General features: G+C 45.3%; 2 protein-coding genes across 6 annotated transcripts in view; one reads left to right on the top strand and one right to left on the bottom strand.

Annotated features, from left to right (window-relative positions):
- Positions 1–8,765, bottom strand: part of PDE6D (phosphodiesterase 6D) — a 58,186-nt gene extending 49,421 nt beyond the window's left edge. The window contains exon 1 of one of the 3 annotated variants that reach the window (XM_010341161.3): positions 8,507–8,765. In XM_010341161.3, the coding sequence (XP_010339463.1) occupies positions 8,507–8,556 (50 nt within the window). In that variant the 5' untranslated portion in view covers positions 8,557–8,765. The remainder of the gene's footprint in view (positions 1–8,506) is intronic. The other 2 variants (XM_074398857.1, XM_003930607.4) reach the window with 2 other exon arrangements.
- A 342-nt stretch (positions 8,766–9,107) lies between these two features.
- Positions 9,108–18,955, top strand: part of COPS7B (COP9 signalosome subunit 7B) — a 32,038-nt gene continuing 22,190 nt past the window's right edge. Inside the window, exons 1-3 of one of the 3 annotated variants that reach the window (XM_039470169.2) lie at positions 9,114–9,324; positions 14,319–14,597; positions 16,573–16,750. In XM_039470169.2, coding sequence (XP_039326103.1) covers positions 16,589–16,750 — 162 coding nt within the window. In that variant the 5' untranslated portion in view covers positions 9,114–9,324; positions 14,319–14,597; positions 16,573–16,588. Of the gene's footprint in view, positions 9,325–14,318; positions 14,598–16,572; positions 16,751–18,955 lie in introns of all 3 variants that reach the window. The other 2 variants (XM_010341162.3, XM_010341163.3) reach the window with 2 other exon arrangements.

The following is an 18,955-nucleotide window of genomic DNA, read 5'->3' as shown; positions in this document are numbered from 1 at the left end:
GCCCCTCAAGTCTTGTACTTCCTCTGAGAGCTACACAGCAACATTTAATTCTTCCTCTTTAGAACACCTTTTTTTTTTTTTTTTTTTTTTTTTTTTAAACTTTAGAAGAGAATACTCACATCCCTTGTCCAGCTCTTTTCATCTTTAGGTCAAACTCCCCTCAGTTCCCCCATTATTGAATGTATGGCATATTTCAAGTAGTCCTCCTTTGTACCAGTTCCACTTCCCCCTGCCTCTCTTTGCTGTAGACTAAACAAGCTGTCATGTGTCCTACAGTGAGACCATCACCTTCTCTGCCATAAACAGTATGCTTTAGTCCAATCCATTGAAATATTTGTGGATACTGAACTTTAAGAAAATATATTTGCTTTTCTTCGCAGCTCCAAAATTATAAGCAGGACAAAAGCAAAAAAGAATGCTGCTCTCAAAACTTTGACAATTTGAGTTTTAAGCATTCAAGCAATTATTAGACTAGTCAGGCTGCTGGAGAAGATGGCCTTCACAATTCCTTTCTCTGATGCTAGGTTTTAGCTCAGGACTAGGTGGGGACAGGTCTATACGTTCATAAGTCAAATCCTCCCATAACATGAGGATTTGTGGATGCAGAATGCTGACAAGTAAGGGCTGGGAGGTAAAACCGAGGTCAACCCTAGTTGAGATCAGCCTAGAGCTTCCAAGCCTCAGAACCACTGCTAGTCCTTTATCAAATGTAGTGGTGATACAACTGTAATTTTCCATGAGAGTTTTACTGTGTTCTGTCCCCTTTGTCCAGAAGTTACCATAATGTTTCACTATAAACCATATACACAATCCTGGGAAGAAGCTTAGAAAGTTAGTAGAAGACTATAAGTATCTAGTTATACTCTAAATTCCTTCCAAAAAGCAAAAGCAGGAATGCCTGTAAGAATCCTAAGTAAGGCCGGGTGTGGTGGCTCATGCCTGTAATCCTAGCAGTTTGGGAAGCCAAGGTGGGCAGATCACTTGAGCCCAGAAGTTTGAGACCAACATGGGCAACATAATGAAACCCTTTCTTAAAGGGAAAAAAAATACAAAAATTAGCTGGATGTAGTGGTGAACACCTGCAGTCCCAGATACTCAGGAGGCTGAGGCAGAGGATCACCTGAACCTGGGAGGTGAAGGCTGCAGTGAGCTATGATGGCACCAGCCTGGCTGACAGTGAGACCCTGTCTCAAAAAAAAAAAAAAAAAAAAGAATCTTAAGATAATCCATAGGACATTGTATTCATTTAATCTATTCAGGATAACAATAAAAATTCTCGAGTCCATGCATGAGGAAACAAGCTACCAATCACAATCTACATGAAATGGGGCTATGTGAGTGGTATGTCTGGCTGCTTTCCAAGAATATGGGTTGATAGACAAAAACTATATTATAGAAAATAATAAACCTCAAATTCTTTTTTTTTTTTTTGAGATGGAGTTTTGCTCTTGTTACCCAAGCTGGAGTGCAATGGTGTGATCTCGGCTCACTGCAACCTCCGCCTCCTGGGTTCAGGCAATTCTCCTGCCTCAGCCTCCTGAGTAGCTGGGATTACAGGCACGCACCACCATGCCCAGCTAATTTTTTGTATTTTTAGTAGAGATGGGGTTTCACCATGTTGACCAGGATGGTCTCGATCTCTTGACCTCGTGATCCACCTGCCTCGGCCTCCCAAAGTGCTAGGATTACAGGCGTGAGCCACCGTGCCCGGCTCAAATTCATTTTTAACATTTGGCCAAGGCAACTGTATTTGGGAATACTGACATTCGAGAGTTCTATAGTTGACTGTTCTTAATAAGTCTACTATTCTTATTCTTTATTCAAGTGAGTAAATAAAAGATGTAAAGCCAATTATTTTTTGATTGGAAGCAAAGTCAAAGATCAAGGTACTATGAGAAAGGATATAGGGGGCCAGGCACGGTGGCTCATGCTTGTAATCCCAGCACTTTGATAGGCCGAGGAGGGCAGATCGTGAGGTCAAGAGATCAAGACCATCCTGGCTAACATAGTGAAGCCCCATCTCTACTAAAAATACAAAAAATTAGCTGGGCATGGGGGTGTGTGCTTATAGTCCGAGCTACTTGGGAGGCTGGAGCGGAAAAATCACTTGAACTGGGAGGTAGAGGTTGCAGTAAGCCCAGACTGTGCCACTGCATTCCAGCCTGGTGTCAAAGAGAGACTCTGTCTCAAAAAAAAGAAAAGAAAAAAGAAAAAGGATATAGGGATTCCAGGATCAAACTACGTATGGGAGAAGAAATGTAAGAACACAAGTGAAAGGTGCTTTCAGAAAGCTTCTGAGCCAAACTCTTTTTGCTAACCTGCTATAAACTAGAATGAGATTCATTTTCTAGACAGATTAACACAGGGTATACATCAATGCTTATTTCTTCAGAGGCAAAACAGAAATACCATAGTTTTTCTATAAGAAAATATAACTAGAATGAAGGTATTGGTTATATCTCAGAGAAATAAGTGGCTTTACAATCATATTAACACTATTGTCATTATTATTATTATTTTTGAGATGGAGTCTCACTCTGTTGTCCAGGCTGGAGTGCAGTGGCCCAATCTCAGTTCACTGCAACCTCCACTTCCTGGGATTCAAGTGATTCTCCTGCCTCACCCGCCCGAGTAGCTGGGATTACAGGTGCACACCACTACACCTGACTAATTTTGTACTTTATTAGTAGAGACGGGTTTCACCATGCTGGCCAGGCTGGTCTCGAACTCCCAACCTCAGGCGATCTGCCTGCCTTGGCCTCCCAAAGTACTGGGATTATAGGCATGAATCACCACACCTGGCCTGTCATTATTATTAATAAAATGAATGGCAGAAGATATTACTTACTATGTGCCAAGCCCTGAACCAAACATCTTTTATTCAGTTTCATTTAATTCTCAAAACAACCCTCTGATGATATGAGATACAGATGTTGATGCTCAGAGTCTGAGTGTTCTGTTGAGAATCACAATAGTAAAGGCAGTAAGTCTAAACCTTGGAAGTGAGCCCATGCTTTCAACCACTGTGCTATAAATTCTACTACAGTTACGTTAAAACATTCAATAGATATCAATTACTGCCTTCAGACACTATGAACACACACATAAAGCAAATGAGAATGCCCCTTTCCCTCAAAGTTGTGAACATTGAATTTGTGTGTGTGTGTGTGTGTGTGTGTGTGTGAGATTGAGTCTCTGTTACCTAGGCTGGAGTGCAGTGGTGCAATCTCGGCTCACTGCAACCTTGGCCTCCCAGGCTCACATGATTCTTCTGCCTCAGACACCCTAATAGCTGGGATTACAGCTGCCCATACCATGTCCAGCAAATTTCTGTATTTTTAATAGAGACAGGGTTTCACCATGTTGGCCAGGTTGGCTGGCCTTGAACCCCTGACCTCAAGTAATCCACCCACCTCAGCTTCCCAAAGTGCTGGGATTACAGGGGTGAGCCTGGCATCATTTTTTCTTTTTTTTTCTTTTTTTATTTTTATTATTATTTTTTTTTTTGAGACAGAGTCTCGCTCTGTAGCCCAGGCGGGAGTGCAGTGGTATGATTTCGGCTCACTGCAACCTCCGCCTTCTGGGTTCAAGCGACTGTCCTGCCTCTGCCTCCCAAGTAGCTGGGGTTACAGGTGTGCACTACCACATTTGGCTAATTTTTTGTATTTTTAATAGAGAGGGGGTTTTGCTATATTGGGCAGGCTGGTCTCAAACTCTTGGCCTCAAGTGATCTGCCCACCTTGGCCTCCTAAAGTGTTGGGATTACAGGCATGAACCACTACTGTGCCTGGCCTAATTTTTAAATTTTACTTTATTTTCATACAGTACCATTCTCAGGATATGAACATTACCAATCTTTTAAATTTTTATCAATTAATTGGGAATAAGGAGTCTATTATTATTATTATCATTATTTTAGACAGGGTCTCACTCTGTCACCCTGGTTGGAATGCAGTGGGACACAATCTTGGTTTCACTGCAACCTCCACCTCCCAGGCTCAGGTGATACCCCCCACCGCTGGGACCACAAGCATATGCCACCACACCTGGCTAATTTTTGTGGGTTTTTCTTTTTGTAGGGGTGGGGTCTTGCCATGTTGTCCAGGCCGGTCTCAAACTCCTAGGCTCAAGCAATCCACCCTCCTCACCCTCCCAAAGTGCTGGGATTACAGGCATGAACCACTGTGCCTGGCAGATAACTTTTTTTTTTTGAGATGGTGTTTCGCTCTTATTGCCCAGGCTGGAATACAATGGGCAATCTCGGCTCACTGTGACCTCTGCCTCTGGGGTTCAAACAATTTTCCTGCCTCAGCCTCCTGAGTAGCTGGGATTAAAGGCATGTGCCACCATGCCCAGCTATTTTTGTATTTTTTTAAATATATATTTTATTGCATTTTAGGTTTGGGGGTACATGTGAAGAACATGCAAGATTGCTGCACAGGTACATACATGGCAATGTGCTTTGCTGCCTTCCTCCCCATCACCTATATCTGACATTTCTCCCCATATTATCCCTCCCCATCTCCCCATCCCCTGCTGTCCCTCCCCTAGTTCCCCCCAACAGACCCCAGTGTGTGATGCTCCCCTCCCTGTGTCCATGTGTTCTCATTGTTCAACACCTGCCGATGAATGTGAACATGCAGTGTTTGATTTTCTGCTCTTGTGTCAGTTTGCTGAGAATGATGGTTTCCAGGTTCATCCATGTTCCTACAAAGGACACGAACTCATCATTTTTTATGGCTGCATAGTATTCCATGGTGTATATATGCCACATTTTCCCTGTCTAGTCTGTCATCAATGGGCATTTGGGTTGGTTCCAAGTCTTTGCTATTATAAATAGTGCTGCAGTGAACATTCATGTGCATGTGTCCTTATAACAGAATGATATATAATCCTTTGGATATATACCCAGTATTGGGATTGCTGGGTCAAATGGAATTTCTGTTTCTAGGTCCTTGAGGAATCGCCACACTGTCTTCCACAATGGTTGAACTAATTTACACTCCCACCAACAGTGTAAAAGTGTTCCTATTTCTCCACATCCTCTCCAGCATCTGTTGTCTCCAGATTTTTTAATGATTGCCATTCGAACTGGCATGAGATGGTATCTCAATGTAGTTTTGATTTGCATTTCTCTAATAACCAGTGATGATGAGCATTTTTTCATATGTTTGTTGGCCTCATATATGTCTTCTTTTGTAGTGTCTGTTCATATCCTTTGCCCACTTTTGAACGGGCTTGTTTTTTTCTTGTAAATCTGTTTTAGTTCTTTACAGAGTCTGGATATTAGCCCTTTGTTAGATGGGTAGATTGCAAAAAATTTTTCCCATTCTGTTGGTTGCTGATTCACTCTAATGACTGTTTCTTTTGCCGTGCAGAAGCTCTGGAGTTTGATTAAGTCCCATTTGTCTATTTTGGCTTTTGTTGCCAATGCTTTTGGTGTTTTAGTCATGAAGTCCTTGCCTATGCCTATGTCCTGAATGGTTAGAACTGCCTAGATTTTCTTCTGGGTTTTTATGGTGTCAGGTCTTATGTTTAAGTCTTTAATCCATCTGGAGTTAATTTTAGTGTAAGGTGTCAGGAAGGGGTCCAGTTTCTGCTTTCTGCACATGGCTAGCCAGTTTTCCCAACACCATTTATTAAACAGGGAATCCTTTCCTCATTGCTTGTTTTATTTTTGTATTGTTAATAGAGACGGAGTTTCTCCATGTTGGTCAGTCTGGTCTTGAACTCCCCATTTTACAGATAAGAAAATTGAGGTGAGGTTAAAGCAGTTGCTCACGGACACATAACTAGGAGTGCAGGGCGAGAACTCCAGTGCAGGCAGTATAGCCACAGGCCAGTATAACTCTTAACCACTATGCTACATTACCTCTTCATGGATCTAGGGATCCAGTAGAATACCAATTAAAACAAGATCTCATTTGTTGTACAAACTGGCAAATAAAAAAGACTAACCTAGTCAACAGGTCAACTGAGTACCATCAATATTGTTGGTGGGAGAACATAATGGTGCTCTTTTTGCAGTGATAAACAATTCTTACAGAAACAAGACACTCTGAAAGTTCAGAAAATCTACCCAATAAAAAGTGGACAACAGTCAGATAGTTCCTTACTAAAACATTTTATCTTTTTTTTTTTTTTTTTTTGAGATGGAATTTCACTCTTGTTGCCCAGGCCAGAGTGCAATGGCACAATCTTGGCTCAAAGAAACCTCCGCCTCCTGGGTTCAAGCAATTCTCCTGCCTCAGCCTCCTGAGTAGCTGGGATTGCAGGCATGCACCACCACACCCAGCTAGTTTTGTATTTTTTGTAGAAACAACATTTCTCCATGTTGGTCAGGCTGGTCTCGAACTCCCGACCTAAGGTGATCTGCCCACCTTGGCCTCCCAAAGTGCTGGGATTACAGGTTTGAGTCACTGCACCTGGCCAACATTAATTTCACTTTTTCCTGAAGGGAGTAGCATATCCTAACATTTCTGCTTTTCTTTTCTCTCTTACTCCCCAGATGCCTAATAAAGGCTACCAGAGGATGAGCATGCCACTGCTCTCTTGCTAACTTTTTGATGTGGCTGCTTCCCTTGTGCTTCAGGGTTTAATTAGCTCAGGTCAAGCTCTCTCTGAAAGCCTGTTTCTGGATGCGCTAACATCACTGAATCAGTTGATTCACTTTTCCTTCTAGTGGGCTGACACAGATTCTGCTTTCTACTCTTTTCTGTATTTGTCTCTTACCCTCTTTCTCAACAGGTTCAAGAGCCAAAACTGAAAGTGAGAAGCTCAAACTTTTTTGCTTGTTCAAAAGCCATTAAAAATACCTTTCTTCTTTTCAGCAATATGGTTTTTCCAATCAGATGAAAATGCTGCTTCTGAAACCTCTCAACCTCTCAATTCTCCATAATCTCTGGTTTACTGCCTATGCAGCATGTTAAGTAACAATATTATTACATTGTTACTTGTTAATAATATTATTACACTGTTACTTGTTAAGTAATAATATAATTACTTGAGGGAAAATAAAATCCATGTCATAGCTTTTCTAGCATTTTAGTCATCCCTGTATACCTATATGATCCATTATGGAGAGAAACACAGAAATGCATATGGAGCTAAAAGAGGCTGCCACTAAACCACTACATAAAAGTTCTTAAAGTTTATCACGAAATGTAGTATGCAAAGGGGATACAGCCTTTATTTTTTAAAAAAGCAAAGATCAATTTCCATTTGAAAAATCTCACTTGTACTTTTTGCACTGTGATCTAAAATGTATTACCAACTTGGTTTCTGATCATAGCAAAGCAATTAAAATTTGTAAGGGTGACATAGACATTGTAAAAACGCAACGGCAGACCAAGAGAACGGTGCACTAAACCTCCAAGGGAGGAGCCCAAAAGTGATGATCACCTTTTCACGGCGGGAGGAATTTAAGAACGTTCCGCACTATAGATTACAGACAAGATGTATGAAGAGATTAAAGTCCGCAGGAGAATGGAAAATGTGAAGATACAAGTTTGCATTTTTTTTCATCTGCATCATATGGTGACAGCCTAACACACTCCACGAAAACGCAAAGCTTCCTTACCACGAGGAAAGGTTGCAAAAGCGGCACCACAACAGGCCCGAGGCAATGATTTTTCTAACCCGCTCTATTCTAGCGTTGCCCCAGCGACATCACACCATTGCTGGACAGCTCCACCACCGCCAGGCGTTAACCACACGGACAGGAGCCAGCAAAGACACCTCGGCTAGGAGTCCCAGCGCGAGGCGTCCCACACCCAAGTCTACTGTCCCCATCTAGCTGGAAAGAAAACCGAGGCGCTGTGGGGGAGGCAGTGACCAATGCCTCAGGAGGCCGAGAGTGTTAAGACAAGGTCGATCTTGGACTTCTCTTCCCCGCCCCCCCGCCCCCCAACTACTCCAGCCCTGGAAGAAGCCACAAGTTTGGAAGAGAAGTTGTGGAAACCAGACAGGGGTGGGGTGCGGTGCGGTGGGAGACCTGAGAGAGTCTTTTAAAGCACTGGTAATTGTCCCACACAAGGTCGCCCGCTCCAAGTCACTGTTCCCCGCTCCCCGGGTGGGCTTCCCGCCAGAGCGCTTCTAGCCTGCGAGATCAGCCCACCGCGCCCCCTCAGCCCTTCCCTGCGGGCCGCAGCTCCCTCCCGGCCTCTGGGTCCCTGCCGGGGATCGGAATCCAGCCGGCCTCTCCGACAGCGTTTCCGACGCCCGGCGCCCCTCGCAGCCCCGTCCCCCAGGCTCCACCGTCCCCACCCGCCACCCCCCGGGGCTCCCGGGGCTCCCGTCAACGTCCCCGTCCTTCCTCCGGACGCCCCTGGGGCCGCCTCTTGCGCCCGGTCCCTTCGGGGGCCCGGCAAGCTGCTCCTTTCCTTTCCCCTCCCGCAGCCCTTCTTCTGTGGGGCCCACCTGGCGCGGCCCCCGTCCCCTGCCAGTCTCCTCAGGGAGCGGCAGTCTCCCAAGTCCTCCCGGCCCCGCCCCGCTCCCGGGCGGATACAGTTTGAAGCCCCTCAGGATCTCCCTGGCCCGCTCGTCCTTGGCTGACATGATGCGGCGGTCGCCGCCCGCGGCTTTCTCACTCTGGTCGGCGGAGCCTCGCAGACGGTGCCCAGGAGCCGAGGATGGAGCCGCAGCCCGGCCTGGAAACCTCGAGAGAGCAGCAGCAGCGGCCAGACCCGGACCGGCCTCTCTCTCTCCTCAGCTCCCGCTCCTGATCCCTTCTCCTTCCCTGAAGCCTCGAGTGCCCTCCTGGAACCAATGGCAAGCCCGCCTTGGCAATTGGCAACCCAATCAGCCAATAGAAGGGCGCAGCGGCTTCGCAGGGGGACTGTGAACGTCAATGGGAAGGGCCCACCCCGGGAAGTCCCAAAGGACATAATATTCATCTGGTGTTGTTGCCTAGAGTTTGTCCCAGCGGAGGGTTGCCTTCGGATATGCAGAGGCTTTAGGGACCTGCTCCCGCCACTGAGCACACTAACCGTCTGAGACGGCAGCTAGTTGCACTGTGCGATGCCACAGACTACATTTCCCAGCATTCCAGCGGTGTACTCGGGGACCACAGATCCCAGCGCACCACAAAGAGGCCCGGGGACTACAAATCCCAACATTCCCTGCACTCGGTTCCTCTATAACTTAAGGCTCCAGTGTGCCGCGCAGTGTGCGCAAATTCATAAACCCGCCAGCTGAGTTGGTGGTTTCAGAATCCCGAGACTTGAAACCAGGCGGGAAGACCCTTCTCACCCTCCAAAGAAGATGACAGGCCGCAGAGAGTTAACTTCTGTTTACATGGAACTCAGACATCTTCTGCAAATCATGGTAAGGCACCAAACAACAAACAAAAACACGATTGAATCGTGAAAGATAACAAAATGACTTCTTCAAGTCGTGTTTCTTTGTTGGTCTGAGGCGCCTTTTACGTGTTTTTCGGGGGTTTTTTGCTGTATTCCTGCTTTGGACCGGGAGAGCTATGGATTGTATCCTCAATATCAATACAGAAAGGGACTTTGCTAATCTACCCCGTTTTTACGTATGAGGAAACTGAGGCCCAGAGAGGCGAAGGGATTGATCACAGATCACAGCAAGTTCGGGCGGAGTTAGAATTCGGCCCTAAGTCTGCTGACTTGCAGTCTGGACTCTGCACCACACTAAGGAGGTGATATTTTTAGCAGGATGGCGATGTGAATTATTATTCTCCTTGAACGGTTTTCCCATCCAGTGTTGAAACACCCAGATATTAGATAGCATTTATTTGGTGATTTCTTGTAAGTGAGGGAGTGTTATATTTATTTATTTTCAGCCTAGGTAGGACTTGGTGTTTTGTTCTTTGCCACTCAAAGTGACATTTAACGTGATTTCAGGAAGTAGGTAAAATTGCAGCGTGAGCCACGGTTTCCTTGGACACCTCCTATGACCTTCTCTTGGCCTTCCTTCCTCTGCCTGTCCTTGCTTTCACCCATCTGGGAACTCACCCAATTTTTTTCTTCCATGTAATTCAACAAACATGTTTTCAGCCTATTATTTGTCAGGCACTGAGTGGGTAAAAGGTGAAGGACATGGTCACTGCCACCAGGAAGATAAACAAAACATCTATTTAGAGAAATAAGGAGACTCCACGGAGATTCAAGATGGAGTGTGGTAAAATGGCATAAAGAAATGACATCAGAATGCTAAGGAGGCCCTTATAAAAAGGTTCATTGCAGCTGGCAAAAGTTTAATGAGAAGGTGGCATTTGAGCTTGCTTTTTTTTTTTATGTTAAAAAAGTTTTTGATAATGAAATGTAACATACATACAGCAAGGGAACAATTTTCACATAGGTATACGCCCCTGTCCCTGCTGCCCAAATCAAGATAAAGAACATTTCTAGCATGCCTAGTGCTCCTTCCCAATCAGTATTACATTCTTACATATTGAGATAATCACTCTTCTGACTGTATCACCGTAGATCAGTTTTGCCTGTTCTTGAATTCCAGTTAAATGTAATCATAGAGTAGTTAAATGTAATAATAGAGTATGTACAGTATGTGTCTGGCTTTTTAACCTTGTCAGTATTTTTGTGAAATTCATCCATGTTGTGTGTAGCCTTTTAACTGCTGAATAGTATTCTGTTGTATGTGTATACCACAATTTATCTTTCCCACTGTTGGGCATTTGGGTTGTTATTTTTTTGGACTATTATTAGCAAAGCTGTAGTGAGCATTCTTACATGTATCTTTTTGCAGACACTTGCACACACTTCCAGGATAGGAATTGCTGGTGTGTAGGGAGGGTTTGCCCATGATCAGTGATAGACATTGCTAGTCTTTCAAAATGATTGTACCAGTTTACGCCTTCACTAAGAGTTCTAGGTGCCTCTTATCCTTGCCAACACCAGATGTTTGTTGTTGGTCTTCTTAATTTTAGCCATTCTAGCTGAATGTTACTGCATTAAGGTATCTATTAACGTTTTTCCTGATGTTGAGCACCTTTCAATATGCTTCTTGGCTAGTTGAATGTCCTCTTTTGTGAAGTGCCCGTTCTTTTCCTGACTTTTAAAAATTGGGCTGTCTTCTTACTGATATGGAGTTCTTTACAGTCTGGATATGGAGTTCTTTGATATATGCTTTGCAGATGTCTTATCCAAGGCGTGGCTTGTCTTTTCATTCTCCTACTGGTGTCTTCTGAAACAAATCATTATTATTTCAAGGGATGGGGTCTCTGCTATGTTACTCAGGCTCGAATGCAGTGGCTATTCACAGGTACCACTACAACCTTGAACTCTTGGGATCAAGTGATCCTCCTGCCTCAGCCTCCCAAGTAGGACTATGGGCATACTCCACTGCATCTGACAAGCAGAAATTCTATTTTGAGATGGAGTCTTGCTCCGTGGCCTAGGCTGGAGTGAAGTGGCGCAATCTAGACTCACCGCAACATCTGCCTCCTGAATTTAAGTGATTCTTTTGCCTTAACCTCCCAAGTAGCTGGGACTACAGGCTCCTACCACCATGCCTGGCTAATTTTTATATTTTTGGTAGAGACAGGGTTGGCCAGGCTGGTCTCAAACTCCTGACCTCGTGATCCGTCCACCTCGGCCTCCCACAGCGCTGGGATTACAGGTGTGAGCCACCGTACTTGGCCAGAAATTCTTAATTTTAACACAGTGCAAAAGTTCCATGTTTTCTATTATGGTTAGTATTTTTTGCACTGGATTTTAGAAATCTTTGCTTTTAGAGTTGATAGGATTTTTACAGGAATATATAAGAGCATTACAAAAAAAGAAAGCAAGCTTGAGCACAGTCCTGGTGTCTGAGAAGGAAGGTTTAAGTTGTGCCAGGCATGGGAGTTTGGACTGTGAAGGGGGTGGGGTGCAACAAAGCAAAGCTCGAGGAATTAGGAGGGAGGCATACTTTGAAGGGCTTTAACTGCAGCCATGGGCTGGGCGTGGTGGCTCATACCTCTAATCCCAGCACTCTGGGAGCCAAGATGGGAGGGTCACAAAATCAGGAGCTGAAGACCAGCCTGAGCAACATAGTGAGACTCCATCTCTAAAAAAAAAAAAAAAAAAAAAAAAAAAATAGGAACACATTTGCTGACTGTGGTGGCACACATCTGTAGTTCTACCTACTTGGGAGGTGGAGGTGGTAGGATCCCTTGAGCCCAGAAGTTCAAGGCTGCGGTGAGCTATGATAGTGCCACTGCACTCCAGCCTGGGTGACAGAGTAAGACTTAATCTCTTAAGAGAAAAAAACCAAAACACTAAATCCAAATTGCAGTTTTGGAGTCTGGACATTGTTCTGGAGGAAGTGGAGACATTGCTGAAATTTTTATGAAGTCCAAATAAACTCACTTGTCTTTCTCTCACTTCCATATTTGCCCCTCCTCTTCCATAGCCCTGTTCACCTAACACCAGCTGCAGACAGCTCTGGCCTCCCAGGACAGAATCCTGGGTGTTATGCTCCTTCACTCTCTCTGTATTCAACTCGTCACCAAGTCACCAAGTCCTATAGATTCTACAGTCTAAATGTCTCCAAACATATCACTTCTTTTTCATCCCTAATGGCCACTACCTTTGTTTTTGTTTCTTTGTTTGTTTGTTTTGAGGTGGAGTCTTGCTCTGTCACCCAGGCCGGAGTGCAGTGGTTGCAGTCTTGGCTCACTGCAACCTCCACCTCCTGAGTTCAAGCGATTCTCATGCCTCAGCCTCCTGAGTAGCTGGGATTAGAGGTGCGTATCACCATGCCCAGCTAATTTTTGTATTTTTAGTAGAGATCGGGTTTTGCCATGTTGGCCAGGCTGGTCTTGAACTCCTGACCTCAGGTGATCTGCCCACCTCAGCCTCCCAAAGTGCTGGGATTACAGGCGTGAGCCACCTCACCCAGCAGTTGCCACTACCTTTGAGATCTCATAATCTTTCATCTAGAATAAATCAGTCACCTCACTGGAGGTTTCCCCTGCCTCCAGTTCTCTCCACATCCAATCCATTCCTATAGCACCTAGCATGATCACTCTAAAGAGGCAATTATTCATACCTCTTCTTAACTTAAAAAGCCTAAGTAGGCCGGGCGTGGTGGCTCAAGCCTGTAATCCCAGCACTTTGGGAGGCCAAGGCGGGTGGATCACGAGGTCGAGAGATCGAGACCATCCTGGTCAACATGGTGAAACCCCGTCTCTACTAAAAATACAAAAAACTAGCTGGGCGTGGTGGCGCATGCCTGTAATCCCAGCTACTTAGGAGGCTGAGGCAGGAGAATTGCCTGAGCCCAGGAGGCGGAGGTTGCGGTGAGCCGAGATCGCGCCATTGCACTCCAGCCTGGGTAACAAGAGCGAAACTCCGTCTCAAAAAAAAAAAAAAAAGCCTAAGTAGTTCCCCAGTACCTGGCATGTGGATTCCAAGACCCTTGACGACCTGACTCCAGCTGTGTACTCTTCATTTCTCACTTGAACCCTGGGGTCAAGCCACTCTGGGTTTCTTTTTGATATTAGTATAAGCTGCACGGTGCAAACCTGTGACAATGGGCACTACCTGCCTTTTTTCCACTTTTTGGCTATTTTTACTTCAACCTCTTCTCTTCTGTGCTTCCAAGCTGTTGTCATATCCTCCTCATAGCATTTAACACATTGGAGCTTTTGAGGGTAAGAACCTTGTTTTATCTTCATATAACTTTCCAGGACATAATAGGTGCTAAAGAAATGTTTTTGAATAAATGAATGAATGGGTTGGTGTGAGGCGCCTTTGCATCTGTCCTATCTCATTTCTGCATTCTAATGCACAATAGACAAATAGGGCTTTTTCTCTCATTTTCAAGACCTGAAAGACTGTGGTGTATACAAGAATCAGTTTGTGTTCAATTATGTGGCATTTCTTAGCCATCTTCCCAGGGGAGTTGGTAAGCACCAGATGCAACGGTATCAATGACATTTTGATCACAGAACATTGTTGGCTCAACCCATCTCTTGCTTATTTTAAAACATTTTCTGAATAGAGATCAAGAACATGGGCTTCAGCCTCAGATAGCTTGGGTTCCAAAGCAAGCTTTGCCACTTTCTGACTTTTGGACTTAGTTAACTCATCTGAAAAATGGGAAAAATAATACTAGCGATAGTTATGAGAATTCAACGAGATAATGGATGTACAGCACGTGGCATATGGAAAAACGCTCAATAAGGGGTAGATAGTAGGCTTAATGTATCTCCGTGCCCAGGGGTAGCGCAGTCGCCATGGGGAGCTCCTGAGAGAGTGCAGCCTAAGGGGAGGTTTTGGAGCCCGGGATGGCGAAGGCGACGATTGGGCGGCAGTGCGGGATAGGCCTCATTCCTCTCCTCTGGCCCCTAGCCACCTCCACCCCTCCTGGTTCCCGGGCTGCAGCCTCTTCCCCGCCACCTCGCCCCCGCTTCACCGGAGGTCGAAGGCTGTGAACGCGGCGGGGGGAACCTTGAGTGGGCGGAACGCGAGTGCAGCGGTGGGAGGCTTCCGGGGGAGCTGCACGGGCGACGGGTCGGCGGAGGCAGAAAAGCGCCGGACGCCGGGCTGATCATGGACGCTTGACAACCTGCGGGCAAGCGCCGGGAGGCCGAGCCAGCGACCCAGAGGACCGAGAGGTGGCGAGGACAGGTAGGGGCTAGCGAGCGGGTGGGCCGAGCAGGGCCGGCGTTCCAAGCTCTGCCGCACTATCCGGCTTAGCGCCAGGCGCCGAGGAAGCCCGCGGCCGTGTTGCCCCGCCCCCGCCTTAGGGAGCGCGCCCCGTGGCTCCTCACTCCACGCCTGCGGCCCAGCTTGGAACAGACCGCCCTACCTGAAGTCTGCTGCGGCTTGCGACCCTCAGCTTCAGCGCTGTGGCTGCCTTCGCTCTCCCATCCCCAAGGGCTGCCCGTTTGCCCCACTCCGGTCCATCAAAATAGCGCCCTCCCCTGACGGGAATTTATCTCCGCTCTGTGCCTAGCCTCCTCTGTCCCTCCCACTCCAGAACAGAGCGACATCTCCTTACATTCTCTGCGCCCACAAGCTTTGCTCTTTTAAGTCGAGATCTTTTGAAGGGACCGAAGTTTCTATTTCCCTACCGCTTTTCTACCCCCACCTCCTTCCATTCAGTCTCTTGGCAGAGATCCCCCTGTCTCTTCACACGGGTCCACTTGGAAGGGCCATTTCGCTCCTCGTCTCTTGACCGTCACCGACCCTCCTTTCTTCCCTGCTCCTTTCCTTCTTCCTCGTATCCTCTCCCCTTCTCTTTCCACTTTCCCTTCTTTCCTCAAAACCCGTTGTTTCCTAGCACTTCACTTTTTTTTTTTTTTCCCTGTGTCTGGCCGGACCTTCTTAGGTAATCCTAAGTGAGGCGACATACTTGTTTCTCTAATACTGTGAAAGGGCTGCTTTTCTGTGTGCCTGCTTCCACAAAACTTACTTTGTCTTGCACCAAACTATTCTTCGAATTGTTCATTGCTCCACTCTACTATACCGTCTTTTGTTCATTTTGTCAACGCTGCTCCAATATGTATCTTCTTGGAGGAGAACTCTTACCTGGAACTCCTGTACACTCAGCTTGTAATTAGATTATACAATTGAGGGACCCTCCTGTACCTAATGTCTTCGGAGTGGTAATACAGTATTTTCATTGTTTTCTCAAATCTTGAGGTTTTGTACACATTCTGCAGTCACATTTGTTTAAAATGTCATATATCAGGAGGAGGCCGAATACAGGGATTTTCCTCCATGGTCTTACACAGCATTCATGTTCTTAGTCTGATTATGTCGCCGCTTTTCTTTCAAAATGATGTCTTCCTTTTCCTATGCTTACCTGACTTGATAAGACATCTTTCGTGTCTAATTTTTGTGTGTTCCTGTAGATGGGATTCTGATGACACAGTGGGAGCTGTAACTGATTGCTTTTGCTTACATCTGGTGCCTCTGTGTTTGGGCAGTATCCTCCATTTCTTAACCAGAATCTGTAAACGAGGTGGATATAAAACAGCTGCTGAGAAACTGCTGTGTTTTTCTTTAGGTCTTGATCAGGTTTAAGGATTTAGAAGGTGTTGCCTCTGGAGGAGGGCAGGTGGAAGTGAAATGACTTTTTAAAAGTGTTTCATACATCAGAATTTAGGACAAGATCCTTTTAACTCCAGGTTGAACTCCACCCATCTCACAAGGTGGTGAGAATTCTGCATCTGGACTCAGGAACTGTTTTTTCTTTTTCTGAGACAGTCTTGTTCTGTTGCCCAGGCTGGAGTGCAGAGGCCTGATCTTGGCTCACTGCAACCTCCACCTCCTGGGTTGAAGTGATTCTCAAGCCACAGCCTTCCAAGTAGCTGGGACTATAGGGGTCCACCACCAGCCTGGATAATTTTTGTATTTTTAGTAGAGATGGGGTTTCGCTCTGTTGGCCAGGCTGGTCTTGAACTCCTCACCTCAGGTGATCCACCTGACTCGGCCTCCCAAAGTGTTGGGGTTACAGGCATGAACCACTGCACCTGGCCTGTTTTTTATTTATGAACACTATAAAATTATAGTATTCTGGTGTTTGATCCAGCACTAAATAGGCATGGACTTTGCAAAGGAGAAGAAAGAATGACTGACACACTTTTCTTTTGGACAGATTTCAAGGCCAGAGAATGGCAGGGGAACAGAAACCCTCAAGTAACCTCCTGGAGCAGTTTATTTTACTAGCCAAAGGTACCAGTGGCTCAGCCCTCACTGCTCTCATAAGCCAGGTCTTAGAGGCCCCTGGAGTGTATGTCTTTGGAGAACTTCTGGAGCTGGCCAATGTGCAGGAGGTAAGAACGGTTTTCAAACAATTTCTCTTTGTTCTAAGCCTTTCTGTAATTGTCCAGGTTTCCGAAGAATTTCAATGCTGAAGTATTGTGAACCTGTGAGGTACCCTATTGAGAGAAGGCTGGGAACTGGTGGGGCAGGGGGAGAGATTGAAAGGATTGTCCTTGGCTCCTTTGATCCAGTATTTTCATCTTACCTTGGGTAAAATCAGATTGTTGCTAATAATGATCTAAAAGATAGTAAAAAAGTCAAATTGGTCCTGATAAATTAGAAAAGTAGTGCTAAAAGCGTGGGCTGATGTTTAATAAAGGTAGATTCAGGCATTCGTAGGGACCAGAAATCTCCAGTGCAATATCAATCAGGAAGATTGGTCAGGGACATACACAGCAGAAACTTACTGCTGTTGTATATAAAATGGACATGAGTAGGAGTATATTGTTCTTGTGGAAAAGGGCAGTGTTGTGCTGAAGTGGATGTGTTAGGTATGACATGAAAAGCTAGAATAGTTCATTTTACTTGTTTGCTTGCTTGTTATTAAAACCTTGGGTATCCAGTTTTGGTTATTGTGCCTCAAAAATGAGAAGATCCATTGAAGAGATGGAACAAGAAGATGTGAAGCAATCTATACTTCTCAACCTCTACTTCCCACTTTGAACACTTGTATTTATTTATATTTATTCACTTACTTGAGAAAAGTCTGTGAGCATCTTTATTGCTTTGTGGGGTGGAGGGTGGTGCTCAGGAGCTTTTGGTGGATTGGTGGGGAAGGTCCCCTTCCTCTTCACTGTCACAGTTTTCTGGCTGTGTGGGCTGGTGCTGGCTCTGTGGATGGCTGCCATGCACAGATGTGGGTGGTGGTACTTCTTGTGGAGCATGTGCTGGATGGTGTTGAGAGCGGCCCTGGAATTCTTGGTGGTGGCGATTTGCATATAGGAAGTGGTCTTCTTTCTTTGGGCAGTTTATCACCTTCATGACCACCACAACACCTTTGCTGTTGGCTCCACACCCACAGCCAGTTTTAACAGGAGTTTCAGTGAATCAGCTAGTTGTAACCAAAGGAATTGCCAGCCTTCAGGTTACTAAGTTCTGTGTGTCTGTGTATTCTTCTTGATGAGGAAACTGGAGCAGTTCCCCACAGCCCAGCATTTCAGATGCCCACACATGGCTCCTCTACCAGTGATGGTCAGAGAGGAGAAGAGCCACTTTTACCTTTTCATTGTAAGTTTGTATCTCATGTCAGGCTTGCTTGCCACACTGTAAGCTCTGTGAGGATAAGGTCTGTAGTGCTAACCATTGTTTTTTCAGAGCTGAATAGCCTGACACATAATTAGGCTTTCAATACTAATTTCATTTACCAGAAGTGGAAAATGAGTTTTATGAAAAAAATCTGAGAGAACTGGGTTCATTTTTCAACACAAGAGATGACCAAGGGGTAATGTGTTCCTTCAGGTTCATGAAAAGACTGCGTGAATATGCCAAGTAGTTGTTTTGTAACTGTGGAAGATTAAGAGGAGGTGGATGGAAATTAAAGCCAGAAAGACCTTATTGATTTAGGCCAGTGGGAGAAGTTTGGAGTATGTGCTCTGGAGAAAATACTCTTTTCTGGCTCATTTTGTTAATTATGTGTCTGAAAAGTGGGGCTAGATTGGATAGTCTTTACCAGGTTTCTCCCCTCTCTGATTCAGGGACTTTAGGAGATTTCCGGTAACCTGAGGTATTAGGATGCTGGAGTTCTCCATAGGGTGCTTAGCAGACCACCTTTATCTCCCCATACTTTGCGTTTTTCCATATGTGGGCTGAGAATAAGCTGGTTGCTTTTCAGTGATCTGAAATTATAGATGCATTTCTTGGAACCTTTTTTTCTTAATGGCCAAAATTGAGTAGTATTACTATTGCTGTCTGTGGAATACCACTTGCTATTTCTGTTTAGAGTTTACTGAGCTTGGTAAGTTGGAAGGGTAACAGGAGCATGTTTGTGATTAAAAAAAAAAATCAGTCATGATAATTGACAGCAGAGAAGTTCCAGGCAGAACAGTGGATCTTTTCGTTTTTCTTCTACATGTGGCTTTTTGCCATCAGCATCAGTGAGGAGTAAGTAATTTTAATGGACATTTTATTTGGGGCAGACTGATATCCTGGTTTTGTCTCCCAGCCTGGCTTTCTGTCTCAGCCTGGCTTTCTCTTATGTCTTACGATATGCTGGTCTC

This window comes from Saimiri boliviensis, chromosome 5, assembly GCF_048565385.1.
Source record: "Saimiri boliviensis isolate mSaiBol1 chromosome 5, mSaiBol1.pri, whole genome shotgun sequence".
Classification (NCBI taxonomy): domain Eukaryota; kingdom Metazoa; phylum Chordata; class Mammalia; order Primates; family Cebidae; genus Saimiri; species Saimiri boliviensis.
This window is presented reverse-complemented; position numbering and strand designations above follow the sequence as displayed.